Source organism: Podarcis muralis, chromosome 1, assembly GCF_964188315.1.
Source record: "Podarcis muralis chromosome 1, rPodMur119.hap1.1, whole genome shotgun sequence".
In the NCBI taxonomy this organism is placed as follows: Eukaryota; Metazoa; Chordata; class Lepidosauria; order Squamata; family Lacertidae; genus Podarcis; species Podarcis muralis.
The window spans coordinates 93,178,553-93,204,112 of NC_135655.1; the positions used below are offsets into that span (position 1 = coordinate 93,178,553).

A 25,560-nucleotide genomic window follows, 5' to 3' on the forward strand; every position below is an offset into this window, starting at 1 on the left:
TACAAGGAAAAACTCTCTCAAGGCAGCTTCCACAAAAGTGGAACAACATACAAGCATCAAACTTCCCCAATGCAAACCATGAACAAACCTATCAGTTATAAAAACACACCCAGCTCTCCCAGCCCAAATAAAACGGGACTACAGCCAAAACCATCAACAGCAAAAGAGCATGATAAATCATTACACAAGAGAAGGCTACTGAAAACAGTCAAGATTGTAGGCCTTTCTAAAGACCCTACTCCCAAGTTAATGTGATTAGGATGTAGTTCCTGTGTCATGATTAGGAACACAGGGAGTACCTTTATACTAAGTTAAACTTTAGGTTGATCTAGCTCAGCATTGCCCATGCTTGGCTGGCAGTGACTTTCCAGGGTTTCAGACAGGGATATTTCCCAGCCATACCTGGAGATGCCAGGGATTGAACCGGGAACCTTCCTCATGCAAGGCAGATGTTCTAACCACTGAGCTACATCCCTTCCCCTGCAATAATAGTTTAGTTACTGGTCTTCTAATAAAGTGAGCCCAGTTACTGATGTTGATTCCTCACATACCCAATTAGAATAGCCTTGATCAGCAAAGGAGAATGTAGAGATGTGTTGGTACAGTGGAATTAAAGGAGTAAAACAAAATTAATCCATTCTCTGATTAGCCAAGAGATACACTCTGAAGGACAGTCCCATGCACACTTCTTCGTGGAATCATCAGTATTAAGGTATTGTTTCTCAGACATCGGAGCAGAACTGTTTTCCATTAGGCACACTCTACCCCAGCATCTTCACTATGACTGCAGTTGTTTTCACCCCAGTCACGTTTTCTACATGAATAAATGGAGAATTCTGTTCCGGTACATCCCACGTCATCCAACCAGATTTGTCCGGAGCCTGCTGTCAAGCAGACATGTAACGAGTTAGCACAGGGAGGAAAAGGGTGAAAAATAACAAAGCAACAATCCATCGTGTGACTCACATGCTAATATCTCATTATGCCTAAGTACCAGGAAAGTGGAGGGTAGGGGTGGGGGAGGCTGCTTTAGGAAATGCTTCTGGAGCTGCATAACAACTGCTTAATTACTCCAGAATGAAAATTGCTTGGGAAGAGAATCTCACTCTTCTTTTCTTTTCTACCATCCTATTGTCCAGCAAACAATTTCAGACAGCAGCAACTTCAAAAGCAGTAACTAGCCATAAAGGAAGCATGCAGACTTTGTTGTTGTTTAGTCGTGTCCGACTCTTTGTGACCAGAGCACGCCCGGCACTCCTGTTTTCCACTGCCTCCCGCAGACTTTAGTACACTTTAATACACTTTGGACACTGGGCTGCAGTGGTGAAACACCTTCCTGGTTGGACCTGGGACTTTTGGCATGCAAAGCAAATACTCTACGACTAAGCTATGGCCCTTCCCCTATTAGGTGAACACTCCACATTCTTCTGAGAAGAAGCCAAGGCTGTCAGAGCCTTCTGTGAGCAGGCAGCGCCTGTTGAGGTTCTGATCACACCTCTGCTGCTTGCTACCCCATCTCCCAAGGAGCAAAGAACTTGATTTGTGAGTCTGGGATGGGGTACCAGGTACTAGATGGCTCCCTACTCAGCCTCTCATCATTTCCCCAACTATTTGGAAAGTGAAGATCCTGCCAGTCTCTTTTTGAACCAGGGGTCATGGGAACTGTACTTCAACTATAACTCCCATGACCCCCAGCAATAAAAGATCCTGACAACAGAGTCTTCTCTTTACAAACAATCTGGGAAGGATGAGAGTCCCAGCAGGCATTTACCATCTGCAAGGGAGATTCTACCCCATCACATTGGCCAACCTTTCTCCCCCCCTCCTCTTGGCGTGGCAGAGTCTTTCAAGCACTTGAAAACTCCCTTTAAAGGGTCTCAAGGATTCAAACTGAATATTCAGAGGGGAGCAGCATAAGGCTGCTTGCCTAGCTCTACTCTAGTGACATGTTTTGGATGTTCCCTGCTATTTTTGAACACAGTCATATTACACACAATTGAATCTTTTGCGACTTGATTAAATCAGCCAGGGAATGAACTGATAAATTACCTGCAGTTGCAGTGAAGGTTTCAACTACTCGGCTAAATCCCAGCATCCGACAAATCACAGCTCCATCATTAGTGTCCCAGCTGTCGTCACATATGGTACCCCATACTCCTGAATACAGAACCTCAACTCGACCACGTTGATGTCCTCCAACAAGTCTTACAACAGAACTGCTCCCTGTTGGATGTTTTTGAAAGGCAACATTTACCGTATTTTTCGCACCATAGGACGCACTTTTTCCCACCCAAAAAGCAAGGGAAAATGTGTGTGCGTCCTATGGAGCGAATGCAGGCTTTCGCTGAAGCCTGGAGAGTGAGAGGGGTCGGTGCGCACCGACCCCTCTCGCTCTCCAGGCTTCAGGAAGCTATCCGCTAGCCGTGGGAGACCCAGCTCTCCCACGGCTAGCGGACCGCTGCGCTAATCCAGAAGCTTGGGGCGTGCGGAGCACAGCGCGCCCCAAGCTTCTGGGTGCCGGCAAGGTCTCGCTAGCCCTGGGAGAGCCCCGCGACGTTGCGTGGCTCTCCCAGGGCTAGCGAAGTGCCGCGCTAATCCCGAAGCTTGGGGCGCGTGGAGCTCAGCGCGCCCCAAGCTTCTGGGTGCCGGCAAGGTCTCGCTAGCCCTGGGAGAGCCCCGCGACGTTGCGTGGCTCTCCCAAGGCTAGCGAAGCGCCGCGCTAATCCCGAAGCTTGGGGCTTCGGGATTAGCGCTCCGCTCAGCCTGCTTCCCGGAGCGCCAGGCGCCCTGAAAGCAGAGCTCCAGGCGCTTCGGGAACACATCCGCAGCATGGGGAGCCTTGCAGGAATTCCCCACAGGGCTCCCCACGCTGCGGATAGCAGCCTGCTGCCTGGCGGGTGGGGCGCCCTGAAGCAGAGCGCCCCTCGCGCCAGGCATACATCCGCAGAGTGGGAAGCCTTGCAGGAGTTCCCGACAAGGCTCCCCACACTGCGGATAGCAGCCTGCTGCCTGGCGGGTGGGGCGCCCTGAAGCAGAGCGCCCCTCGCGCCAGGCAGACATCCGCAGAGTGGGGAGGCTTGCAGGAGTTCCCGACAAGGCTCCCCACGCTGCGGATAGCAGCCTGCTGCCTGGCGGGTGGGGCGCCCTGAAGCAGAGCGCCCCTCGCGCCAGGCATACATCCGCAGAGTGGGGAGCCTTGCAGGAGTTCCCGACAAGGCTCCCCACGCTGCGGATAGCAGCCTGCTGCCTGGCGGGTGGGGCGCCCTGAAGCAGAGCGCCCCTCGCGCCAGGCAGACATCCGCAGAGTGGGGAGGCTTGCAGGAGTTCCCCACAGGGCTCCCCACGCTGCGGATAGCAGCCTGCTGCCTGGCGGGTGGGGCGCCCTGAAGCAGAGCGCCCCTCGCGCCAGGCAGACATCCGCAGAGTGGGGAGGCTTGCAGGAGTTCCCGACAAGGCTCCCCACGCTGCGCATAGCAGCCTGCTGCCTGGCGGGTGGGGCGCCCTGAAGCAGAGCGCCCCTCGCGCCAGGCATACATCCGCAGAGTGGGAAGCCTTGCAGGAGTTCCCGACAAGGCTCCCCACGCTGCGGATAGCAGCCTGCTGCCTGGCGGGTGGGGCGCCCTGAAGCAGAGCGCCCCTCGCGCCAGGCAGACATCCGCAGAGTGGGGAGGCTTGCAGGAGTTCCCGACAAGGCTCCCCACGCTGCGCATAGCAGCCTGCTGCCTGGCGGGTGGGGCGCCCTGAAGCAGAGCGCCCCTTGCGCCAGGCAGACATCCGCAGAGTGGGGAGGCTTGCAGGAGTTCCCGACAAGGCTCCCCACGCTGCGGATAGCAGCCTGCTGCCTGGCGGGTGGGGCGCCCTGAAGCAGAGCGCCCCTCGCGCCAGGCAGACATCCGCAGAGTGGGGAGGCTTGCAGGAGTTCCCGACAAGGCTCCCCACGCTGCGGATAGCAGCCTGCTGCCTGGCGGGTGGGGCGCCCTGAAGCAGAGCGCCCCTCGCGCCAGGCATACATCCGCAGAGTGGGGAACCTTGCAGGAGTTCCCCACAGGGCTCCCCACGCTGCGGATAGCAGCCTGCTGCCTGGCGGGTGGGGCGCCCTGAAGCAGAGCTCCCCGCCCGCCAGACAGACATCGGCCAGCCCCACAAGCTTGGGGGACAGCAGGGAGGCGCAGCGCCACTATCCCGCTGTTCCTCGACCTGGTTCGGTTTCCCTGACCTGCTTTTGGGGGGGAAATAAAGGGGAAATTTTTTTCCTTTATTTCCCCCCCAAAAAACTAGGTGCGTCCTATGGTCCGGTGCGTCCAATCGTGCGAAAAATACGGTATGCACATCAGGAGACAGAGGCAACACATCGAGATTTGGGGCAGGGTGTGAGTAAATGATGGGAGAGGTGGTCTCTACACATCCCCTCCTTTTTGTCTGCTGAAATATGTGTTGTACATTCCAAGAATGAGGCCCAGCCTATTTCTTTATAAGCTTCCAAATCAATTCTGATGGTGGTTTGAAGGGAAGCTGTTCCTGAGTAGCTGCCAACTCGTAGTATAACACAAGGACATATGACAGCACTTGGGACTTGAAGCCTAATCCTGTGATAAACATATAAAAATGATAATGTGCACATATGTGTTTATTAGCAGCATTGCTGCACTTTAGATTACTGTTTCCTTGACCCTACTGACTGGTGTGCATGGAAATTAATCGTGGATGGTGGAGGCTTCCAATGGAAACAGGAACATAAATGGCCAAAGTTGATTTGTTGGGTGTTCACTGTTGTTTTCAGTCCACAAATAATGTGTAATTGATGGCTCCCTCCCCATACCTTGCATTGTGTTTCTTTTGCATTGAAATGAATGGTGCAGAATAATGTAATGATAACGGAATTAACAATGTAAAATTCCACCATGGCAGACAGGGAGATAAGTAATGTAGTTTTTGTCAGAATATGAAGTGCAGTGGGACAGAAACAGCAATGAATGTGGGTTGGAACAGAAGTCGATGCCTTCTTACAAGCCTAATAGGACTCCCTACACAAGGAGAAGCTGCCCCACATTTGCTTCACTAACAGAGAAAGCTTGATAAACAAGTTATTGTGCCTCTAGTGTTGTTCTTCTCAGACACCAAACAAAACAGAGAAGCCTCACTTCATGTGGGGCTCCATATGTACAATAAAAAAGGTAAAAAGGCAAAGGACCCCTGGATGATTAAGTCCAGTCAAAGGCGACTATGGGGTGCAGCGCTCATCTTGCTTCAGGCCAAGGGAGCCAGTGTTTGTCCACAGACAGCTTTCCGGGTCACGTGGCCAGCATGACTAAACCGCTTCTGGTGCAACGAGACACTGTGATGGAAACCAGAGCGCTCAGAAATGCCATTTACCTTCCCGCCACAGTGGTACCTATTTATCTACTTGCACTGGTATGCTATCGAACTGCTAGGTTGGCAGAAACTGGGATAGAGCAATGGGAGCTCACTCCGTCACGGAAATTCAAACCGCTGACCTTCTGATCGGCAAGCCCAAGAGGCTTAGTGGTTTAGATCACAGCACCACCCATGTCTAATGTACAATGAAGCTCCACAAAACATTGGATTGGGAAAAGTTTATATACTTATAGAGAAAAAGACCATACTTGCCTGAATCTCCCTTTTCACCTTTAATCCCTTGTGCTCCTGTTGCTCCTGATTTAACACAGAAGGAACAAATGAATGATGGCACATCTAGATAATTTTTTGCATTAATAAGGTTCAAATGGGTTTTTTTTAGTTTCCCTTAACTGCATAAGATATCAGTATTTCTGGTTTTTGCCTAGTGCAAAAGCTGCCAAGTTTCCTAATCATATTCAGGAGATGGGGAACGCCCCCCCCCCCGACCCAGACATGCCCTCTTCCTCTTCCTTCTTCTGCCTTCTCATGTTCAATTTCACTCCTCTAAGCACAGTGCAACATTGCTAACCGTGGTTAGGTCAAACCAAGTGTAATGATCATTGCAAACTGTGGCTTGGAGCTAACTGCTGGAATATAGTGGTTAAGAAACTGGACTATGAATAAGAAAATTCCCAGTTCAGAAGTAATCTCTGCCATGAACTTGGTGCCAATATAAAGCACATCAGATAGTAATCATTCGTCTCTTTCTGTCTTGCCTTCTTTCTTTTACCTGTATATCCCTGAATGCCTCTGTCTCCTTTTCTTCCTGGTTCGCCTTTCACCCCATTAGATCCAGCACTTCCTTTACTTCCTTTTTCACCAGGCATGCCTTTGCTCCCTAAGTAAGAAAGGTGGGTGTCTCGATTTCACAGGGACAAGACAACAGCAAATGGCACAAGAGGCATTACCTGCAGAAGCCATGAAACCATTATTGTGCAATAACCAAATGGATCCTGCCATTCCTCTGCCTTTTCCACAGAAATGAAAGTTAAGGATTGTGGTCCTAGACACAGAGTAAGCCCTGGGGAACACAGTGGGCTTTATTTATTTATTATTTAAATCTGTATGCCGCTTTCTCCATTAAAACATGCTCAGAGTGGCTCACAACAGAACAGCAAAACTGCAAATCACTACATCATTACAATAGAAGTCAAAGGTCGAATAATTTTAGAACGTAACACAGCAACCCATCAAATGGCCCCTGGAAAGTTGCAGGGAAAGGAATGTGGCCCTCAGATAAAACTCAGCGGAGCAATGAATGTGAATTTCACCTTTGTACTGTGGGCTAATTTCTGCACACAGTCACATATTCCTCTCTATCGTCCATTCAGTCAAAAAAGAGGCATTATCAGAGTTGATGTTCACCAGGTAGCAACCGGAGCAGATCCTTTTCAGTAGTGCTTCCCCGATCTCATGATTGCTCTCTCTAGGGAGGCTCAAGCTATTTTTATTTCCCCAAGCCTTTAAAACAACTTTTTAAGTAGTTGGGGTACTGGCTTTTGCTTCGTCCTCTTGAGCGTTTATATGCCCATGTCACTATTATAGCTTTGCTGCATTTTAATACTGCATTGCATTGTATTTTTGCATTATGTTTGAACTGTAAGTCACTCTGGGGAGCATAATAAAGAAGAAGAAGAAGAAGAAGAAGAAGAAGAAGAAGAAGAAGAAGAAGAAGAAGAAGAAGAAGAAGAATTTATTATTTCTACCCTGCCCATCTGACTGGGTTTCCCCAGCCACTCTGGGTGGCTTCCAACAGAACATTAAAAACAGAATAAACCTTCAAACATTAAAAACTTCCCTAAACAGGGCAACCTTCAGATGTCTTCTAAAAGTCAGATAGTTGTTTATTTCCTTGATATCTGATGGGAGGGCATTCCACAGGGCGGGCTCCACCACCGAGAAGGCCCTCTGCTTGGTTCCCTGTAACCTCACTTCTCGCAGTGAGGGAACCGCCAGAAGGCCCTCGGCGCTGGACCTCAGTGTCTAGGTTGAACGATGGGAGTGGAGATGCTCCTTCAAGTATACTGGGCCGAAGGTATGGAGTACACAGCTTTGATTCTACTGAGTCGTCACTTTCATTTAGGAACTCCAGCAAATGCCTTACCTGTCATTCCCTGATCTCCCTTCGACCCTTTACTTCCTGGTATGCCTAAAATAATGGGGGTGGAGGGAGGGGGAAAGAATATAAAGCGGCAAATCCAAAGACAATGGGAATTTCAAACTTTTGCTTAATATTTAAAATTCTACTACATGTATGTATTTAGATAAAGTTTTAACTATGCGGAGGCAAAAGAGCCCTGCCACCTCCATCTAGACAGCTGTGATGCATGGGGAGTTGGGAGGTGGATTGGGAGCTGCTAACCAGAATGGGGCAGGGTGAGAGACAGCAGAGAGGTCAGGGGAACGCTGGGTTACGTAGGTGCCAACTCCCTGGGGTCCTGGGGTGCTTGAGCAGCCACAAAATTTCCCCTTGAAAGGACTGAGCACCCACAAATTTTGGTACCAGGGCCAGGCATGCCGCATGGTACCCACAGCCCCAGGCACCCACAGTCGCAGGGCCAAGTTGGGTTAGCAGTGCACACCTGTGGCATACCAACACCACCAGTCACACTGCAGCCTTGCCTTATCCCGCCCTCTTCCTGTCCCAGTGAGTGGCAGCAGGGTGCTGGGGGGGGGGTAGAGGAGTGCCCCTCCTCATGCACTGCTGCTGCAGGTAGAAGTGGGAGAAATCCCATCTAAATCTAGAGAGCAGCTGCCAGCCATCATAGGCCAATGCAGCCAACATGGTGCACTCCAAACACTGCTCGATTCAAACTCACAACAGCCCCAGCCAACATGGATCATGGTCAGAGATTACTGGAGCTGTAGTCCACACTGGATACTGGGTTAGATGGACCAGTGGTCTGCTTTATTTCTCCAAATAAAAGGACAGGAGATCCATGCTAGGAATGTGTATTGCACCACTCCATGGCTATTTTCCTCAGGGAATTTTCACAGGAGAGACTATGTCCCATTGATTTCTGTAAAGCAGGTTAGAATCCTGAATTAGCTAGAACTGGGGTGAGGAGAAAGTGGACCAGAACCTACCAGCAGATCTCTGGGTAAGTTTTCCGGAACTGGAAATGCCAACTATACCTTGATCAGCTTTTGACCAGGCTGTCAGAGGTCAGATAGCTCTGAAGCCTGGGGAATGTTGGAGAACTAACAGACCGACTTTGAATAAAAACTCTTTTCCATTGGTGATACATCTCTGTAAAACACTTAGATACCACAGCAAAGGATTTGTCCTGGCCTTATGGCATCTCACATCTCTCTGAATGAGATGTGTTTTGCTCACACACTGGGTTCTTCCACTTCCATTTATATTTTTACCTGGATCGCCTTTGTAACCCCTTTCCCCCCGATCGCCTTTCACTCCTGGTACTCCTGAAAGAATAAAGGGGAAGGGCAGGTCAGAAACTTCTTGAGAATCAGTATTTCAACAGATTGAGCAACATTCCCATTTGTATACCTGGAAGGGTGCTTGCTTCTCCTTTCTGTCCTTTCTCCCCTTGCGCTCCCTTTGGTCCAGGACTTCCTGGTGGCGCCCTGCTGCCTGCAGGACCTTGTAAGAGAACCAAAGAAGCTTGGTCAAAGCCAGAATGACACTGGGAGAGCAATCAAGCACTGAAGTATCTATCATATTTTGTGAACGAAGGAAGGTTTAGAAGGACTGCAGCTTAGTGCTGGCAGTGCTCCTGCCTTGCATGCAGAAATAAAGTTCCAGGTTTGATCCCTGGCAACTGGGATTGCCCCTTGCCTGAAACCCAAGAGACCTGCTACCAATCAGTGTTGACAACACTGAGCTAAATAGTCCAATTGGTCTGACGCAGAATAAGGAAGCTTCCTTTGTTCCGCATCCTTTCAAAGGCTCAGGACAAGACATCCCTTGACAACAACACAGTATCAGAACAACACAGCACTTGCATTCCACAGATGCCTCTCTCTTAAATATTGCCTTCCAACAAAGGGAAATTGTCTTCTTCAGTCATTTCACACCAGCCTCCTGTTGATCTATCATTTTGCGTTTGTGTGTATAACCACAGACTTTGGCTGCAAATCTATAAAGTAGCATGATCGTTAGAATGGACAAGGCCAGAGAGTCAGAATTCATTTCTATTATTAAGTCACCACCAAACTTATTGACAAACTTGAGGAAAACAAAAGCCTTTTAATGATCGTAGAGGCATCTGTTGATCAACCAATGGCAGCTGATCAGCATTTACTTTTTTGCTGTTGTAGCAAGTGATGCGCAAGTTAGTCCTGAACCTCTTGCCCAAATATCCACTGAAGAAACCAAAAACAGCAACTTCCCAGCAGTATTTCACTAGATAAGTCAGTCATAGTTTGCCTCAGGACCCCAGAATGGAACTGTTTCAAAGAATATTTGTCTTTTTAAGTAATTCTTAGGAGTTAGTTCCAGGATGGTGAAATCAGAAGCAGTTTACTAGTAAAATCCTAGGCATGTTTACTCAGAGGTAGGTACCACTGGGTAAGTATTATTAGTGTACAATCCATATCACATTTACTTCAGAGTAAGCCCCACTGAACAGAGTTACACTTCTGGGTAAACATGTATAGGATTACACAGTTAGAGAAATTTATGTTGATTAACTATTCAATCCTAGGCATATCTGCTGAGAAACAAGCTCTGCTGGATTCAGTTGACTTACTCTCATGTAAGTGTGTACAACATTGCAGTCTAAATAGAACCTTAAATGAAGCACAAATGGTAGGAAGTATTTGTGTTAAATTGCATTTAACCTGGTTGTCCAGGAGGTTAATTGCAATATACCTGGTTGTCCAGGAGGTCCTTGGGGACCACGTGTACCTGAAATAGAACATAAATGAATATAAGAGAACATAAATGAACACAAAGAACATAAATTGCTAGTATATGGGATGCTTCTATCTTTATTTTGCAGCTAAGTTACAAATAGCTAAGATAATATAAGGAGGCTTGAGAATAGGAACGGGAACAGAGTCTTGGACTGGGGCATAGGGGGTGTTGCTAGCAGGCGTAATGTTGTTGCTGCTGCTATTGATATTAATTTTTGATCTTATAATTTATGTGGAAATTGTTCGATTTGGTTGTGTACTTTTCATTGTGTTTTATTTATTGTTTATTACTTCTTTTGCTATGTTTGTAATCATGTAAATCTTTTCCTGCTGTAAGCCTCCTTGAACATAGTTTTAACTATAGAAAGGCGGCATACAAAAAAATGATGATGATGATGAACAGACACCTGAACAGAATATAAGATGAAAAGAGAAAAGCAGCAGCTGATTTGTGCATGCCTGCATGTAACTGTGGCAAACAGTATCACTGGATTCCAAGAAGATTAACAGAAATATGCAGAAGGAAGAACTATTCAGTTTGTGTGGTCCTGATAAACCATGGTTTAGCTTCCCATGTTGTGCAAACCAGGCCTTAGAATGCCTGTCTGTCTTTACCCTTAAGAGTGACAAGATCCAGGCATGGTTTTCTCTGGTTATATTCTTCCCTTATGGTATCTGAACTGAGCACTGACAAGATGAAGATTCAGGGAGTCTTGGGCTAAGTCAGTAAGGCTAGTCTCAAGCCTAAAAGCATGGCAGATGTTGTTTAGGTTTGGCACTTTGCTGTGTCCACTCACCTGGCAGGCCTCGTTCTCCCTGCATGCCCTTCTCTCCTGTGAGACCAACTGGTCCTCTTGGGCCCAGATCCCCCTTTCCACCAGCTGGTCCTTGGAGTCCTGGAAGACCTACAAAACAAGCTTGTTTCAGGCGTTAGCACATACAATATATTATTTGTTAGATTCCTTATCTGCCCTTCACCATAAACTCCCAAGTTAGAACAATGTGTAAGTGTTGCCAAAGGAAACAATAAAACTCTTAATAACCTCTCCCCTAACCACTCCAAACATTGAACAAGCTTTCAATGCATGTTGATTTTATGCAGCTTTTGTTTTAAAGCTCCTGGAAGAGACGGGGTCAATATTTTGTTGCTTGGTGACCAACAAAAACCCTGAGGGCTAAGCTCTATAGAGCTGCACTAGGCTGCCCAACCTAACTGATATTCAACCTGAGAGTACAAGGCGGGCAGTCCTTTCCAGGTCCCAGTCAAGCAACCCATGGGCTTCCCCTTTACAAGTATGGCGATAAAGTATGGTGACAATGCTGAGTCTTGAGTCTGTCTGCCAGTATTGTCTCTACTGCTGTTCACTATTTAACTGTTTCAACTACTTTAAACATTCATGTAACGTTGCTGAACAAACTGACTGCACAGTAATTTTTCCTGGCTTGCAACTGCCTCTCTCCTCCGGTCCTCATTTCCTGTGTGTGATAGTTGACTTCCCTTACAGACACACTTTCAGAACAAGGAACTTCCACTTTTTAAGACAGGTTCCTCACCCTTATTCATAAGATGGAGCATAAAGCCCTCCTTTAACTGTGTGTTGTGTGTGTGTATTGCTATTTCTCAGACCTTCCAAGTGTCCCTATTTTCTAGTGACGTCCCTGAGTTAGAGAAGCCATCCTGGTTTCTGATTTGATCCTGGGTTGTCCCACTTTTCCTTAGGATGTCCCTAGTTTCATTGGAGGAATGTTGGAGGGTATGGAGTTATCTGCCTCCTGAACTGTCTGAAAGCAATCCTGTATAGGGAAGGTTTTTAAAAATGTTTAATGTTTTGTTATGTTTTTTTTATGTTGTAAGCTGCCCAGAGTGCGGGGGCAACCTAATAAATGTGTGGGGTATAAACAGTAAAATTATCATTATGGAATGGGATGCCCCTATTTTCATTGGAGAAATGTTGGAGGGTATGAACTCTGCCTTTCTTCTCTCTCTTGGGTTTCAGAAAGCAAGGAAACCAGGGCTTCAATGGAAGAAGGAACTTGGTCTGCTATAACTTCTTAGACAGGACAAGAAAAGCTATGCCTGCTGGATTTTCCATTCTACACAACTGCTGAAGATAAAGAGGGTCTTCTAGTGCCAGGGATGCAGAGGGAGGGGAACGGCCTTGAATAATAAATCAATAATAATACTAAATTCCTTTGTATTCCTGTAAAGTACATTACATAAAATGGAAACATTAATTAATAAATGCCAATTCACTAGAGAGGCTAATGGTTTCATACCTAGCTTTTAGCTGGTGTGCACTTTTAAGAAATGTTACTGTCAAGAAAAGTATACTGAAAATTTGATCCATTTCTCGATCTTCTATGCATTATCTTGGCTCTTTTCTGCATTGGTGATGCTCTGGTTTTTTGGGGGAGGGTTTTGCCTTCTCTTTTTAGCATGCATGCCCCTGTTAAGGCTTGCAAATGCCAATTTAATGGAAGTTGCACGTTGCATAATTCTTCTGTTTAACTAAGACAAAACTCTGGCTTATACATGATACAAACAACTCAGAAATCGACTTCACAATATCTCCAACTAGCCAAACACACACATGCTTATGCATATAAATTACACTGTATTAGTTTGTACCAGATAAATCCTACTATAAACACCTTTGCATTAATCAGAGACAGAAAGATAATTAAATACTCATTGCCTGTATTGCATACACATATGCCCAAAATGAAATATTAGACTGTACAGAGTTAAATTTGCTTTCTCCCTTTTCCAGTGCCTGCCTGATTCTGTGACACAGTGTATAAAGAAAATAGGACATTATACATATTGTTGGCCTCTTTCAAAGACATGCATAGAGTTGACATGTTGTCATAGGGCTGTTTGAGTCCAATTTAAAGAACATCATCATCAGTTCTGGAAAATGAATCTAAAGCTATATAGCCTTGGCTACCACAAGCAACCCAATACCTTGTTATGTCTATAAAAACAGCTAGTCTGGCCCAATGGCTGGTTGCCTCCCCAGATTAACTCCATCATCCAAACCGGCATGATGGGAAATTGTGGGTGTATGTCTGACCTACCATGCTAATCACCCCCTACTGTTCATTGTTCAGCAGGTACCACATGCCAGGCCCCAAGAGCACCAAACCAAGCAGCCTACACAAGCTGGTCAACAATAGGAGGTTAGCGAAGTGCCTTGCTCCCAACATGCATGAGGGTGCTGACCTTCCTCTAAGTCACTTACCTGGTCAGCAGCTGGTCCACATTGCTAGCTATCATTTCAAGGGGGGAAAGGTAACTCCACCGCCTGTTTAGTTTCTGAGATATACAGGACAGTCTACAGGCAATAGTTCAGGAAAACACAATTCTGCTCCTGCCTCCCAATATCTTAGGGAAGTCAGTATAATGATTAATAATATGGGCAACAGTGATAATCTTCATACTATTCCACACCATTGCATGTGGTGACCAACTGATACAAGCTGGATCAACTCAAGCAAGCAGGAGAACAGTCCTATCTAGAAATGGGTGAATCTGTCCATTTGTTTCCTCAGTTTCTTCTCCAGTCTGAAGTTCAAGTCTCCACATTTCCATATCAGTTTGCAATTATTCTTATTTTTAAGTACTCGTGAAAATAATCAGCATTTTAGTGCAAATTTCTCCAAATATTAAATATCATAAAGATTATGAACACTCTTGGCAAAGTCTTACCTTGAGGTCCCCTGTCTCCCATTTCCCCTTTTGTTCCTGGTTCACCTTTTGGACCAGCCGGGCCAAGATTTCCTTCAGATCCCTTTTCACCATCAAGTCCATTTAAACCTGTATTTTTTTAAAACACACACAAACAAAATTGTGATTTATTTATTTGTTTGTTTTAAAGCAACACAGTTGCTACACTAGTGATTCCACTGCCTTCTTTTGGAAGTACGGTGGTTCTTTGGTTCTTGAATGGCTTAGTTGATGAACAAATCAGCTCCCAAATACTGCAAACCATGAAGTAAGTGTTCCGGTTTGCAAACTTTTTTGGGAAGCCAAACGTCCGATGTGGCTTCCGCTTGAGTGCAGAAAGCTCCTGCAGCCAATCAGAAGCTGCGCCTTGGTTTTTGAATGGTTTCGGGAGTCAAACGGACTCCTGGAATGAATTAAGTTTGAGAACCGAGGTTCCACTGTAATTTGATGTATGTGGTTTCAGGTCTTAAAACAATTCTGCCTGTGCACATTGCAGAATGTTTACAATGGTCACAGGATGCCTTGCCATCAGAAATGTACATGTTAATTCTTCCCAGGATGTATGAAAGCTGAAATTTGAGGAAACTGGCTTACTTGTGATGGCATCTTATGACATACTGATTGTCAGAAGCCAGACCTTTTATTGGGTCCTTACACAGCTACTGAGTCTTCTAAGTCCTCTGAAATTTGTACTGTTAGTTTCCAGTCATTGCTTTCTCCTAATTTAAGCAGCTGTGTGTTTTGTCCTATCACCTTGGTTGAGTTATCTGAATCCTCTCTCAAAGCAGGACTGCCAGCTGGGTGGTTGTAAATATGCCTTGCTGGTTTCTAGCTTGGCCTTAATTCTTGAAAAACTGACACTCTCAACTTGACATGCATTTGGATAAATGTGCACATGGAAGGTAGATCTAGGAATGGCTGTTAGCTCTGGAAGCTAGAGGGGACTTATATGTTCAGAGACAATCGTAGCTACCTCTGATTACCAAAGGTAAGGACAAACCACAGGGGATATCTATCATTTCCATGCCAAATCTGTGAATTTCATAGGGACATCTGGCTTGTTACAGCTGAAAACAGAATGCTGAACTAGGTGGACCTCTGGGCTGATCCAGCTAAGTTCTTATGTGCATATACAAAATTGGAGGGGAGGGGTCTATTTTAAGAAAAAACAATAAGAATGGCACATTCTACCAGTGGTGGAGCAAGCTGATCGGGCTCCTGGGTGGGGCCAACTGTCTGTGGGGGCGGGGCAAGCCGGGGCAGGATGCTCCATGGGGCCTCTGAGGAATCTGCCTGCCTCCTCCCCTTCAGCCGCCCTACAGCTGAGGGGGAGGCGGTGGGTGGACCGTTTGAGCAGTGGGGAGCTTGCAGTCACGCAAGCCACCGTGTCACTCCCAGGAGAGACGCATGGCTCGGGCACGCTGCAGGCCCCGTGGTGAGTGCCGCCTGGCATTTTGTCACCCCCCTCAGCGGTGACACTCAGGGTGGCCCGCCCCCACTGCCCCCCTTTCTCCACCCCTGCATTCTACAACTGGATAGATTGCTGTAAATCAGCCTCCCCCCAGTCTGGTGCCCTCCAGATGTTTTGGACTACAAATCCCACCAGCCTAGTCAGCATAGCCAAATGGTCAGGAATGCAGGGAATGACAGTGAAAAACATCTGGAGGTCACCAAGTTTGGGAAGGTTGGTGTAAATCAATATCAGGGATAGATGCTGTTGACCTACAACTTCTATCATCCCAGATCATTGGCGATACTGGCTGGGACTGATGAAAGTTGTAGTCTGGCAAAAGCTGGAGGGCACCACATTGGCTACCCTGATCTGGATTATTGCCATAATGCTGGTTCAGTTACTCTTGTAGTGCCAGTGGTGCAATGCAAAGAATATTTCTCAGTGTGCATCAGAATGCTGCTGGCATTACACCTAATATGCCTTCATCCATTGCAAGCCAGTGGAAGGGGCCTTACCTTGCAGTCCTTGCTCTCCTTTTGAACCCTTTGGCCCCATGGTTCCTGAAATAAAAATACAGAGAAATAATAATAAAGTGGAGAAGAAGGGAAATTATCAAATGCCTTTTTTGATATGGTGTCCAGTTTTGACTTAACTGACCTATGGCGACTTAAGCATCCGTTAGATTGCCAATTTACTTTTTTCAAATGCAAACAATTCTTCAAACACTTGTTTCTGTGTTGGTGAATGCCGAATTTAGTTACTCTCATATCAGTTGCTTTTGTAGTTTTTAAATTTTATGATTGTAATTGTACATTCTTTTTTTGGCTTTGGAAAAATTAACAAGTATGGTAAAAGGGGTAGACATTCAACCCAAGACATTATCTGATTACAATGCCATCTTGATAACAGTATTAACAGGTGAGAAATGTTCTTCGTTTAGGTAGAGGTTAAATTATATGGTATTGCAAAATGAAAAAAAAGATGAGTTGAATATATGGAAAATAACTATACAGCTGAAAATGCTGGCAACACTAAGATCAATTCAGCAGAGTAAATAATTTTTGATGGATGTAAAAGTGGAAAACTGATTTGAACGATTATAGTAAAATAAGCAGGAATGTATGATACGTAAAATGAACCATGAAAAAAGAAGAATGGATGTCATTGGATATTTTAAAGTTTGTAAAATGTTTATTTTGAAATGTAAAATTGAAAAATTAATAAAAATTATTATAAATAATAGTAAGCTTGAAAAGCAAATGAGGTGGAATGTCACCTGCTTTTCAACATTTGTTTCTACAGCTCTTCTTTCATTACCTGTATCGCCCTTCTCTCCCTGGGTACCTGGAGGTCCTCTCATCCCTGGAGATCCTAAAATATAAATACATTGAGGTTGCAGTCCTCTTTACAACTACCTCGAAGTGAGTCCCATTGACTACAGTAGCATTTACTTACCAAAAAACTTATATAGAAAATGGGAAATGAAGACCCTTTCCAAATATCACTAAGGGCATGTCACTATATAAACACACGCCTAGAACTCTGAAGAGAGAAACATGGATGGGAGAAGCGAGGATTGCAGTAGAACAGTGGAGGAGTTAGCAAAGTATCAATATTCCCTGACTCTTTTCTCCAATTCAATCCAATTTTCTCCTCCCCTTCTTTAAAAGAAGGGCTCCTATCTTGAGTTTAACATCTCTATCCAGAATGAGGTGTGGGCATGCAATTCCCATCGCTTTCCCTCCTAAACTTAAAGGAACTGCCCCCTCTACTCTCCTTGATTCTGCTGGAGCATTTAGAAAGTACGGTTGATTCATTTTATAATGTAAGTCTTCCTTAAAGGTAAGGTAAAGGTACCCCTGCCCGTACGGGCCAGTCGTGTCCGACTCTAGGGTTGTGCGCCCATCTCACTTAAGAGGCCGGGGGCCAGCGCTGTCCGGAGACACTTCCGGGTCACGTGACCAGCGTGACGAAGCTGCTCTGGCGAGCCGGCACCAACACAGCACACGGAAACGCCGTTTACCTTCCCGCTAGAAAGCGGTACCTATTTATCTACTTGCACTTTAGGGGTGCTTTCGAACTTCTAGGTGGGCAGGAGCTGTGACTGAAAGACGGGAGCTCACCCTGCCGCGGGGATTCGAACCGCCGACCATGCGATCGGCAAGCCCTAGGCGCTGAGGATTTACCCACAGCGCCACCCGCCATCCCTGTCCTCCTTACAGGCTTGCAAAGGCGCTACATCTCCATTATAGGGGCACAGAAGAGCTGCTCATCCCTTTCAACAATTCCTGCCATAGACCCAGTGTAAAAACTGAAGTGCCTCCGTTCAATTGTGGGTTCAAGAGAATTGCCCAAATGTTTACAGGTATTATAGTGCCAGAGGTGGGCAAGCAACATTACCAATTTCTCCTTTTGGTCCAGGCAATCCTGCACCTGAAAACAACAACAGCATGTCAAAAATGTTAAATATTGATCCCCATCCCCCTCCACTCCTTGAAGATTTGAGATTTCATGTTCTTTGCTTGTCCTTTGGTCCTGGCTCTCCTTGGCTTCCTCTTAAGCTGATGCCTCCTTTCTCACCTTTACTTCCTGAAAGATGTCCAGAACATGTGTGTGTTGCAACTCGAATACACTGTACTTATTGCAAATGGCTGAAGCTCCTATCTTACCTTTCCTCACTTAATCAAAGTCACATATTAGCCACATAATTTTTATGGGTTTCACACTGAACCCTGTTTGCCTGCCTGCCTGCCTGCCTGTTATTTCATTTTATTGAAGATGTAAATTTTCACTCATTAAGATGTGACATCAAATATATTTCTGCATCTTTCAGTGGTCCCATTCAGGCACCACAATCTCAACACAAGATTTTACAGTACAAAAAATGAGCCATGTGCTCATTCCTAGCCTGGTTTGTATTTCATAATCTGGTTTGGAAGTTGTCCTTAATCCACAGTTTCCTGGTTTGGATGTCATGTGAAACTGTGTTGTGCATATGAACTTGCAATCCTATCGGGCCCTTGTTTCTATGTTGGTGAATGCTGAATTTAGTTACAGTGGTACCTCGGGATAAGTACTTAATTCATTCCAGAGGTCCGTTCTTAACCTGAAACTGTTCTTAACCTGAAGCACCACTTTAGCTAATGGGGCCTCCAGCTGCCGCCGTGCCGCCGGAGCACGATTTTTGTTCTCATCCTGAAGCAAAGTTCTTAACCCGAGGTACTATTTCTGGGTTAGCGGAGTCTGTAACCTGAAGCGTATGTAACCTGAAGCATATGTAACCCGAGGTACCACTGTACTCTCATATCAGTTGCTTTTGTGGTTTGTAAATTTTATGATTGTAATTGTACGTTCTGTTTATGCTATTTGTCATATATTTGTCTGAGAGTAAATAATAAAATACGAAAATAAAATAAATGACAGCAATCAAATAGGGCTGTTGGGTCATCTGCAGCTGCTTCATAGGACTTGGGCAAGATCTGTAGATGGAGAGATTCAAAATGATGCGTTTGCACCCACCTGGAGGTCCCGGAGGCCCTTGAAGTGCGTGGCTTTCCAGTTGTTCTGAAACAGATATTGATAGCTACTAGAAATCTCCTACCAATGGCAGAAGACGTCTACAGTTAAAATGAAACCTTTAAAAGAACAAACTCTAGGCAGAATTCCACCAGCTCATTAGTTTCAGTGAAAACTGTAGCAGAAGAGGACAATTGTTTTAATGGGGAGTCCAAAAAACGTTTTCCCCTCCCCCAAATTTACTCTGATCATGCTTGTCCTCAGGATGCTGTACAGGCTTAGAGTAAGTGAGCTGGACTTTCACATGAAACTGCTTAATGCTGCAGTTCACACCCTGAACAGTACCAGGCTGTTGTTATTGACAAGCTCAGCTTTAGAAACAGGACTGGGCTCCTGACAATGGGCTGGGCTGCATCAGAGCACTACACTTTCTTTGTTTCAGCATACATACCTTCACTGTGAAGCCAGAGAGCCGTGTAGTGCAAAGGTACCATTTGGAGGAAGCATCAGCCTTATTGAATGAGCCGTTAATGCATTTCTCTTCACTACAAATTGTCTTAGAGAGACTGGCTCCTTTCTCCGAGAGGCTCAAACACCGATTATAGATTGCATTAATGACTTATTCAATAAGACGGAAGGCCTAATTGCTAGCCAGGGCAGTAGCTCCTGTAATGGACTCAATAACCACTGGTGATTAGTTTTATTGGCTTTACCTTCCTGTTGTGTGTGTATATACTGTTTCCTCACATCTTGATTCCTCCCCTCTTTCCCTTCCCTTGCTTTTTTGTTTAAAAAAACACACCCTGTCTTTTGTGTAGTTCATGTGAAACATGTAAGATTGGATGGGAAGGTTCCTGAAATGCCTATTCACACATTAACTGCCCCCCAAAATGATGTCCAGCCAAGGAGAAGAAAGAAAATACCTGTAAAATTGGTCATTCTCCATTCTAAATGTTGGTTGCTCAGTTTGATTATGTGAATTTCTTCCTTTAGATTTCTGATCCAATTGTCTCCTTTTCTTTGTGAGCTTGCCTCCATTTGCTCAATATCATTGGCAAGCATGGTGTCATTGACAAAATAGCTTGCCAGTTTTTCTGCTAAAGGTAAGTTGACTTTGTTCTTTTCCAAGTCTTTGTTCATCTCATAGACTGAAAGAAGAGGAGAAGAAATCATGACATAGGTAAAGTACAATGATGTGTGTTATGTACTGAGCTTGGATCCTAGAACAATAGGCAAGTAGGATCCTAGAAGGCAGCATCCTGATTGGTCTGCAGGAGCTGCCCAATCCGGCTCCAGGAGGAAGTGAATCATGTGCATCACCTCTTTCTTAACAGCTGCTAATCAAATGTTAACCTTCTACACTCATTTTGTTATTTTCCCAATATGGTAATGCAATACTAAGACTGCAACCCTATCGCCAAGGAACATACTGCTAAGCAGACATGTATAGGATTGCATTTTAAAGTGAAGAACTTTCCCATTTATCCAAATCAAAGAGTCACAAGGTCTTTTCAAGAGCTAGGTTTTAGTGTAGCAAATGTGCAACGGGAAAGGGCCATAACGCAGAGGCAGAACTCCTGTCCTGTACGCAGAATGTCCCAGGCTCAATCCCCACCATAGGGTTGGGAATGTTCCCTGTCTTAAACCCTGGAGACCAGTTGCACGTCAGGGTAGACAATACTGAGCAAGAATGTTCTGACTCATTATAAGTCAGGCTCCTATGTGCCTAGATGTATTTTCTAGCGATTGCAAAGATACACATTTTGTGAGCCTCGGTGTCACAGTGTTTTGTACCTGGGAGAATGTGGTTCCACCCCACTCTCCCGCAGCACATCTATTACTGTTACTAGGTAAAGGTAAAGGTAAAGGTACCCCTGCCCTATGGGCCAGTCTTGCCAGACTCTAGGGTTGTGCGCTCATCTCACTCTATAGGCCGGGAGCCAGCGCTGTCCGCAGACACTTCCGGGTCACGTGGCCAGCGTGACAAAGCTACTCTGGTGAGCCAGAGCCGCACACGGAAATGCTGTTTACCTTCCCGCTAGTAAGCGATCCCTATTTATCTACTTGCAACCGGGGGTGCTTTCGAACTGCTAGGTTGGCAGGCGCTGGGACCGAACAACGGGAGCGCACCCCGCCGCGGGGATTCGAACCGCCGACCATGCGATCGGCAAGTCCTAGGCACTGAGGTTTTACCCACAGCGCCACCCGCGTCCCTACTGCCATGTAAAATATGGTTGTGCAACTGTTTGCCTATTGCTTATAGTGTGAATGATGACGGACGGCACAAATTCCCCCAGTTTTTGTGTCCACACAGTAGTAGGGCTAGCACACCACAACAAGGCCACTTTCCCCTCCTTAATCCATTTGCTATTGACTGCCTATGACTTCATTAACTTAGGAGGGGCCGATCATGCAAAAGCTATAACGTAGTTGGGGGCAAGCATTCTCTGATTGTTCAGACCTATAAAATAACCAGATAGTGGCAGCCCAAAGCCACTTGTTCCACAGCTGGGGCCAAGTGAATGCATGCACACCCCATCCCTTGAGGAACAGAGCATCCAGTGATGGATTCCATCTGTGCTCTATCCAGAACCATGGACAGAACTTCCATATCACCCCATGCACAATGATTTTGGACCGTGAATCACCTCACACACTCTGGCCCACTGCAGTGGCAAAGGTAACGTTTGAAGGTCAACAATCTTGTGGTCAGATTTGGCAATTTGGTTGTCTCTCTTTCTCACACACACACCAGCATTTTCGGCCCCCTCAAGTACCAGATGCTGGCATGGTAGAAAACCACGTGGTCATCCCCATCACACACATGATAGATTTGTTCCACACATTTACCAACAGCAAAATTGGAGCAGCCACACTGCTGTTGCAAGCGACGCATACTCCAGGCCTCAGCCGTGAGGCATTAAGTGGTAAGGAATCAAATGAAGCACATGCAGCTGGGGCTGGCTCTTGTTTGTGTGGCTTTATGGACATTTACAATGTCCCTGAGGTAAGCAGCCTTCAACCTTTTGAGTCCTATGACCCAACTTTAACCTCAACCCACAGTATGGGGTCCTCTTTGACTATTTTACCATATATGGCAAGACAGGCATGTTCTGTTCATCATCATTTTTACTCCTTGCTCCTTTCTCCCTCTTCCCCGTGTTCTTTTCTCTCTCACCCTCTTTCTATTTCAAAAAAGTCAACCAAAAAGAAAGAAAAATTGGTGATATCACTACCATGGCACACTTTGTATCCAGCTATGATATAGGATCTGATCACAGGACCCACCAGTTCAAGACCAGTGCCTAATGCCATTTGGATGAATAGGCTTGTACAATATTGTAATTCCTAATTACCCCAGCAGTATATTCTGAACAGCTCTGCATTAGAATGAAGAAGTCACTAGCAACCTGTAGGATAAGAAGCACTTGAAAGCACTTCTACCCAAGCTGTCACCAGGGTCCTTAAGATGACAAATTTGTCTAACATGTGGCTGGATGGGAGAACATCTGAGGAAATAGCTTGGGAGGCAAAAGGTCTGAGGGTTATTTACTCGCATGTACGGAATTTGGCCTCTATGAACTGAGCAGCCTTTGTGTTTGTTTTTCACAAACACGTTACATGCTTGGGACTTTTAGAGTTGTAATATATTGTTACAGATCTGGGGTAACAAGAGTTTGAGGGTGGAAGGGAACCCATAACTGCTAGAGTTAGTGAATGTTAGAAATTAATTAAGGGGTAAGAATTAGTTGGTTTATGAAGTATTGAAGGGAAGATGCAGGCCAGTGGAAAAAGACAAGGTAAGCTCCCTTTCCAGGCCAGGGCCTCATCTGGGATGGAAGCCATTAAGCATGACAAACGGTGTTGATGGGTCTTTGCCAACCGATCACATAGGATACAGGGAAATCGTCACCTTTTAAAACTAGGCTTGGAACAGCAGGGAAAGGGGGATGAGTTGCTTGGCAAGGGGTTTTCTGGGAAGGAGAAGCAGGAGATGGGGACAACTCTATGTTGGGGAGGGAGCTGAAAGGCAGACGCCATAGGGGCTGGCTGGAGACAAGCTGGGGCAGAGGCACAGAGGTGGTGCTTAGAAAGCCTCTGGATGCAATGCCCAGCTGCTGTGAAGGACAAGCCCTTCTTGGGATGTGAATGCTGTTAACTCTGCACTCCCTCCACCTGTACCCAGGTTGTAAATACGTGTTAATAAACCGTATCTCTTAAAGACATGACCGTCTCCACTGTGTTTTGATTCCCAGTGGAAACATGACCCTGGGTGAGTGCCTGGAAGCCCCTGGAATCTTGCTGCCACGGCAGAGATTGGGGGTGGCGTGCAACCCTTGTAACAACTCTTTTGTGTGTGTGTTTGTGTTTTATACTGCCATTCTTTCTGAGTTTTTAAAGGTTTGACTAAAACTCTTTTTAAAAATGAGAACACACATGTTGGGTCTTCAGCAAATGATGCAGCTTTCATCCCCATCTGACCTCTTGTCCTGGTGGTTGTTTCCTTTCTGGAAACAAATTTACTTATTGGATATTTAAAATATAACCAGTGCCCAATCTTTTATCTTTAGATTCAGGACAGGAAATAGCATTTAAAATCAATTACCTTTATAGGCCAACAGTCCGAAGCCTGCAGTGAGCAGAATCAGGTATATTGCAACCAGAGCCGAAATGCACCTTTTGCAAGTCTTTTTCTGGCCTTTGGGTTCTAAAGTTTTGGAGAGGAAAGAACACACTAAGAATTGATATTCCACCCTTTTGGCTTGCAAACGAGTGACCAATGTGCTGTGTTACTGTTTAAGGCTGCAGCCCTATGCACAAGTACTGAGAGTTAAAATCAATGACTTGCTTCTGAATAAACAGGGATCCTATCAAGCTGCATGGCTGAAGCTGACAGTGAATTCATGCAGAAGCAGGCTGTGATATAGTACTTTTTAATAACTTTGTTCAACTTGGTTGTATTTCCAGACAAACTTTCCATTTGCTGTGTTCTCAGAACGGCAAATAGGGCTGTGCAGAGTGAAAAGCATGTTTCACTGAATGTTTAGCTAATGTTTACACCCAAACAAAAAAACCATTGTGTGAACTCAAGTCCTTCGCCTCTTTCCCTTTGCTGGTCACAGAAATACAACAAAGGCAACTAAAAGCTTGTTTTATGGAAGCATCCATCTTCATATAGCCTTCATTGTATATTCTGAAATGCAAGACAAATTAATTCTTCCTTTAAAGCACAGTGAAACATCTGCTTGTAGGCAGGCATACCCCAGTATAAAATATATACACAGCTTGTGTCAGTTGGCATGCTGTGTAATCACATTTAACTTGACACTTTTTTTAGTGAAATATTCAGAAATAGCATAAGTGTGATTTTTGTGTGTTATGCTGTGGGGAAGGGCTGGTTAAAACACGTGCATGCTATTCTTAACTAATGTGAAGCACATAGACATTAATAAAGTGAGTAGTGGTCCCTAGGAATCCTCTAACCTCACCTACCTGGAAGCAAGGGCTACTGAATTCAATAGGGCTTATTGAGTATACATGGTTAGGGTTGTGCTGTTAAACCATTCAGTGCCATATTCTGCTAACTTTGTCAATGGCACAAATTTAAATAAGACGATGTTTTTAATGCAATTGAATCCCAATTAAACCTTTAAAAAGAAAAGCACCTTTGAACACTAGTAAAATGCCTTGAGATATTGTGCTTTTAAAAGTCTCTATCATTATGAAACAGTGAAAATACTTTACCATCTATTTCAAAGGGTGTAAATCCAGATGCTGAAAACTTCATCTTGTCCGAAAATGTAAAGGATCCGGTATCTTTGTCACTTCCAGCAAGGTTGTCCATGATCAAATTTTGACAGCCACACTGCAATCTTGCCAGGATAACCTTAGGCACTGAAGAAGGAGGGGTTTCTGAGCTTTATCTGCTGGGAATGTGTGCTATTAAGCAAACCTTTTCTGTTGGCTTCGGGTTATTTTGTACTAGACTTGCAAAAAAACAAAACAAAACAAAACACCCAACAACTTTCTGATGTGCCGTCTTCAGCACTTCCTCCAAAACTTCTAAGGAGGTTGGTCAATGCATGTCTTAATACAGAAAGCAAAAAAGATGTGCGTTACAAATGACGGTGATGTGAATTTGATTTGTCAGTGTGAATTGCATTTTATAAAACTTTCAGGTAACAAATGCATTATTCCAGATCCAAGTAGGTAGCCGCGTTGGTCTGATGCACTCAAAATATAATATAATATAATATAATATAATATAATATAATATAATATAATATAATATAATATAATATAATATAATAATAAACAAATGTAAAAATTGTCCAGTAGCACCTTAGAGACCAACCAAGTTTGTTCTGGGTATAAGCTTTCATGTGCATACACACTTCTTCAGATACACAGTGTGCCTGCACATGAAAGCTTATACCCAGAACAAACTTGGTTGGTCTCTAAGGTGCTACTGGACAATTTTTAAATTTTTTAAAATATATTTCAAAAGGTATTCAGGCTTGCAGGCTTCAGATAATTAATGTGGCATAACAGAGACTTTGCAGACAGG

The 25,560-nt window shown here is 45.1% G+C and overlaps 1 protein-coding gene across 3 annotated transcripts; it reads right to left on the reverse strand.

Annotated features, from left to right (window-relative positions):
- Nucleotides 1–148: 148 nt before the first annotated feature.
- Nucleotides 149–25,019, reverse strand: MARCO (macrophage receptor with collagenous structure). 3 transcript variants are annotated; one of them, XM_077935366.1, is made up of 17 exons: nucleotides 24,738–25,019; nucleotides 23,599–23,700; nucleotides 19,916–20,140; nucleotides 18,996–19,040; nucleotides 17,877–17,909; nucleotides 16,794–16,847; nucleotides 15,992–16,036; nucleotides 14,006–14,113; nucleotides 11,094–11,201; nucleotides 10,253–10,288; nucleotides 8,930–9,022; nucleotides 8,791–8,844; nucleotides 7,523–7,567; nucleotides 6,149–6,256; nucleotides 5,629–5,673; nucleotides 2,050–2,223; nucleotides 149–881 (listed from the first exon to the last, which is right to left on the reverse strand). In XM_077935366.1, the coding sequence occupies exons 1-17, from the start codon at nucleotides 24,835–24,837 to the stop codon at nucleotides 751–753; spliced, it is 1,506 nt and encodes a 501-aa protein (XP_077791492.1). In that variant the 5' UTR covers nucleotides 24,838–25,019; the 3' UTR covers nucleotides 149–750. The 3 variants fall into 3 exon arrangements, with proteins under 3 accessions (XP_077791492.1, XP_077791490.1, XP_077791493.1); XM_077935364.1 differs by having other exon boundaries at nucleotides 149–884; nucleotides 24,738–25,016; XM_077935367.1 differs by lacking the exon at nucleotides 23,599–23,700 and having other exon boundaries at nucleotides 149–884; nucleotides 24,738–25,018.
- Between the last annotated feature and the right edge of the window lie 541 nt (nucleotides 25,020–25,560).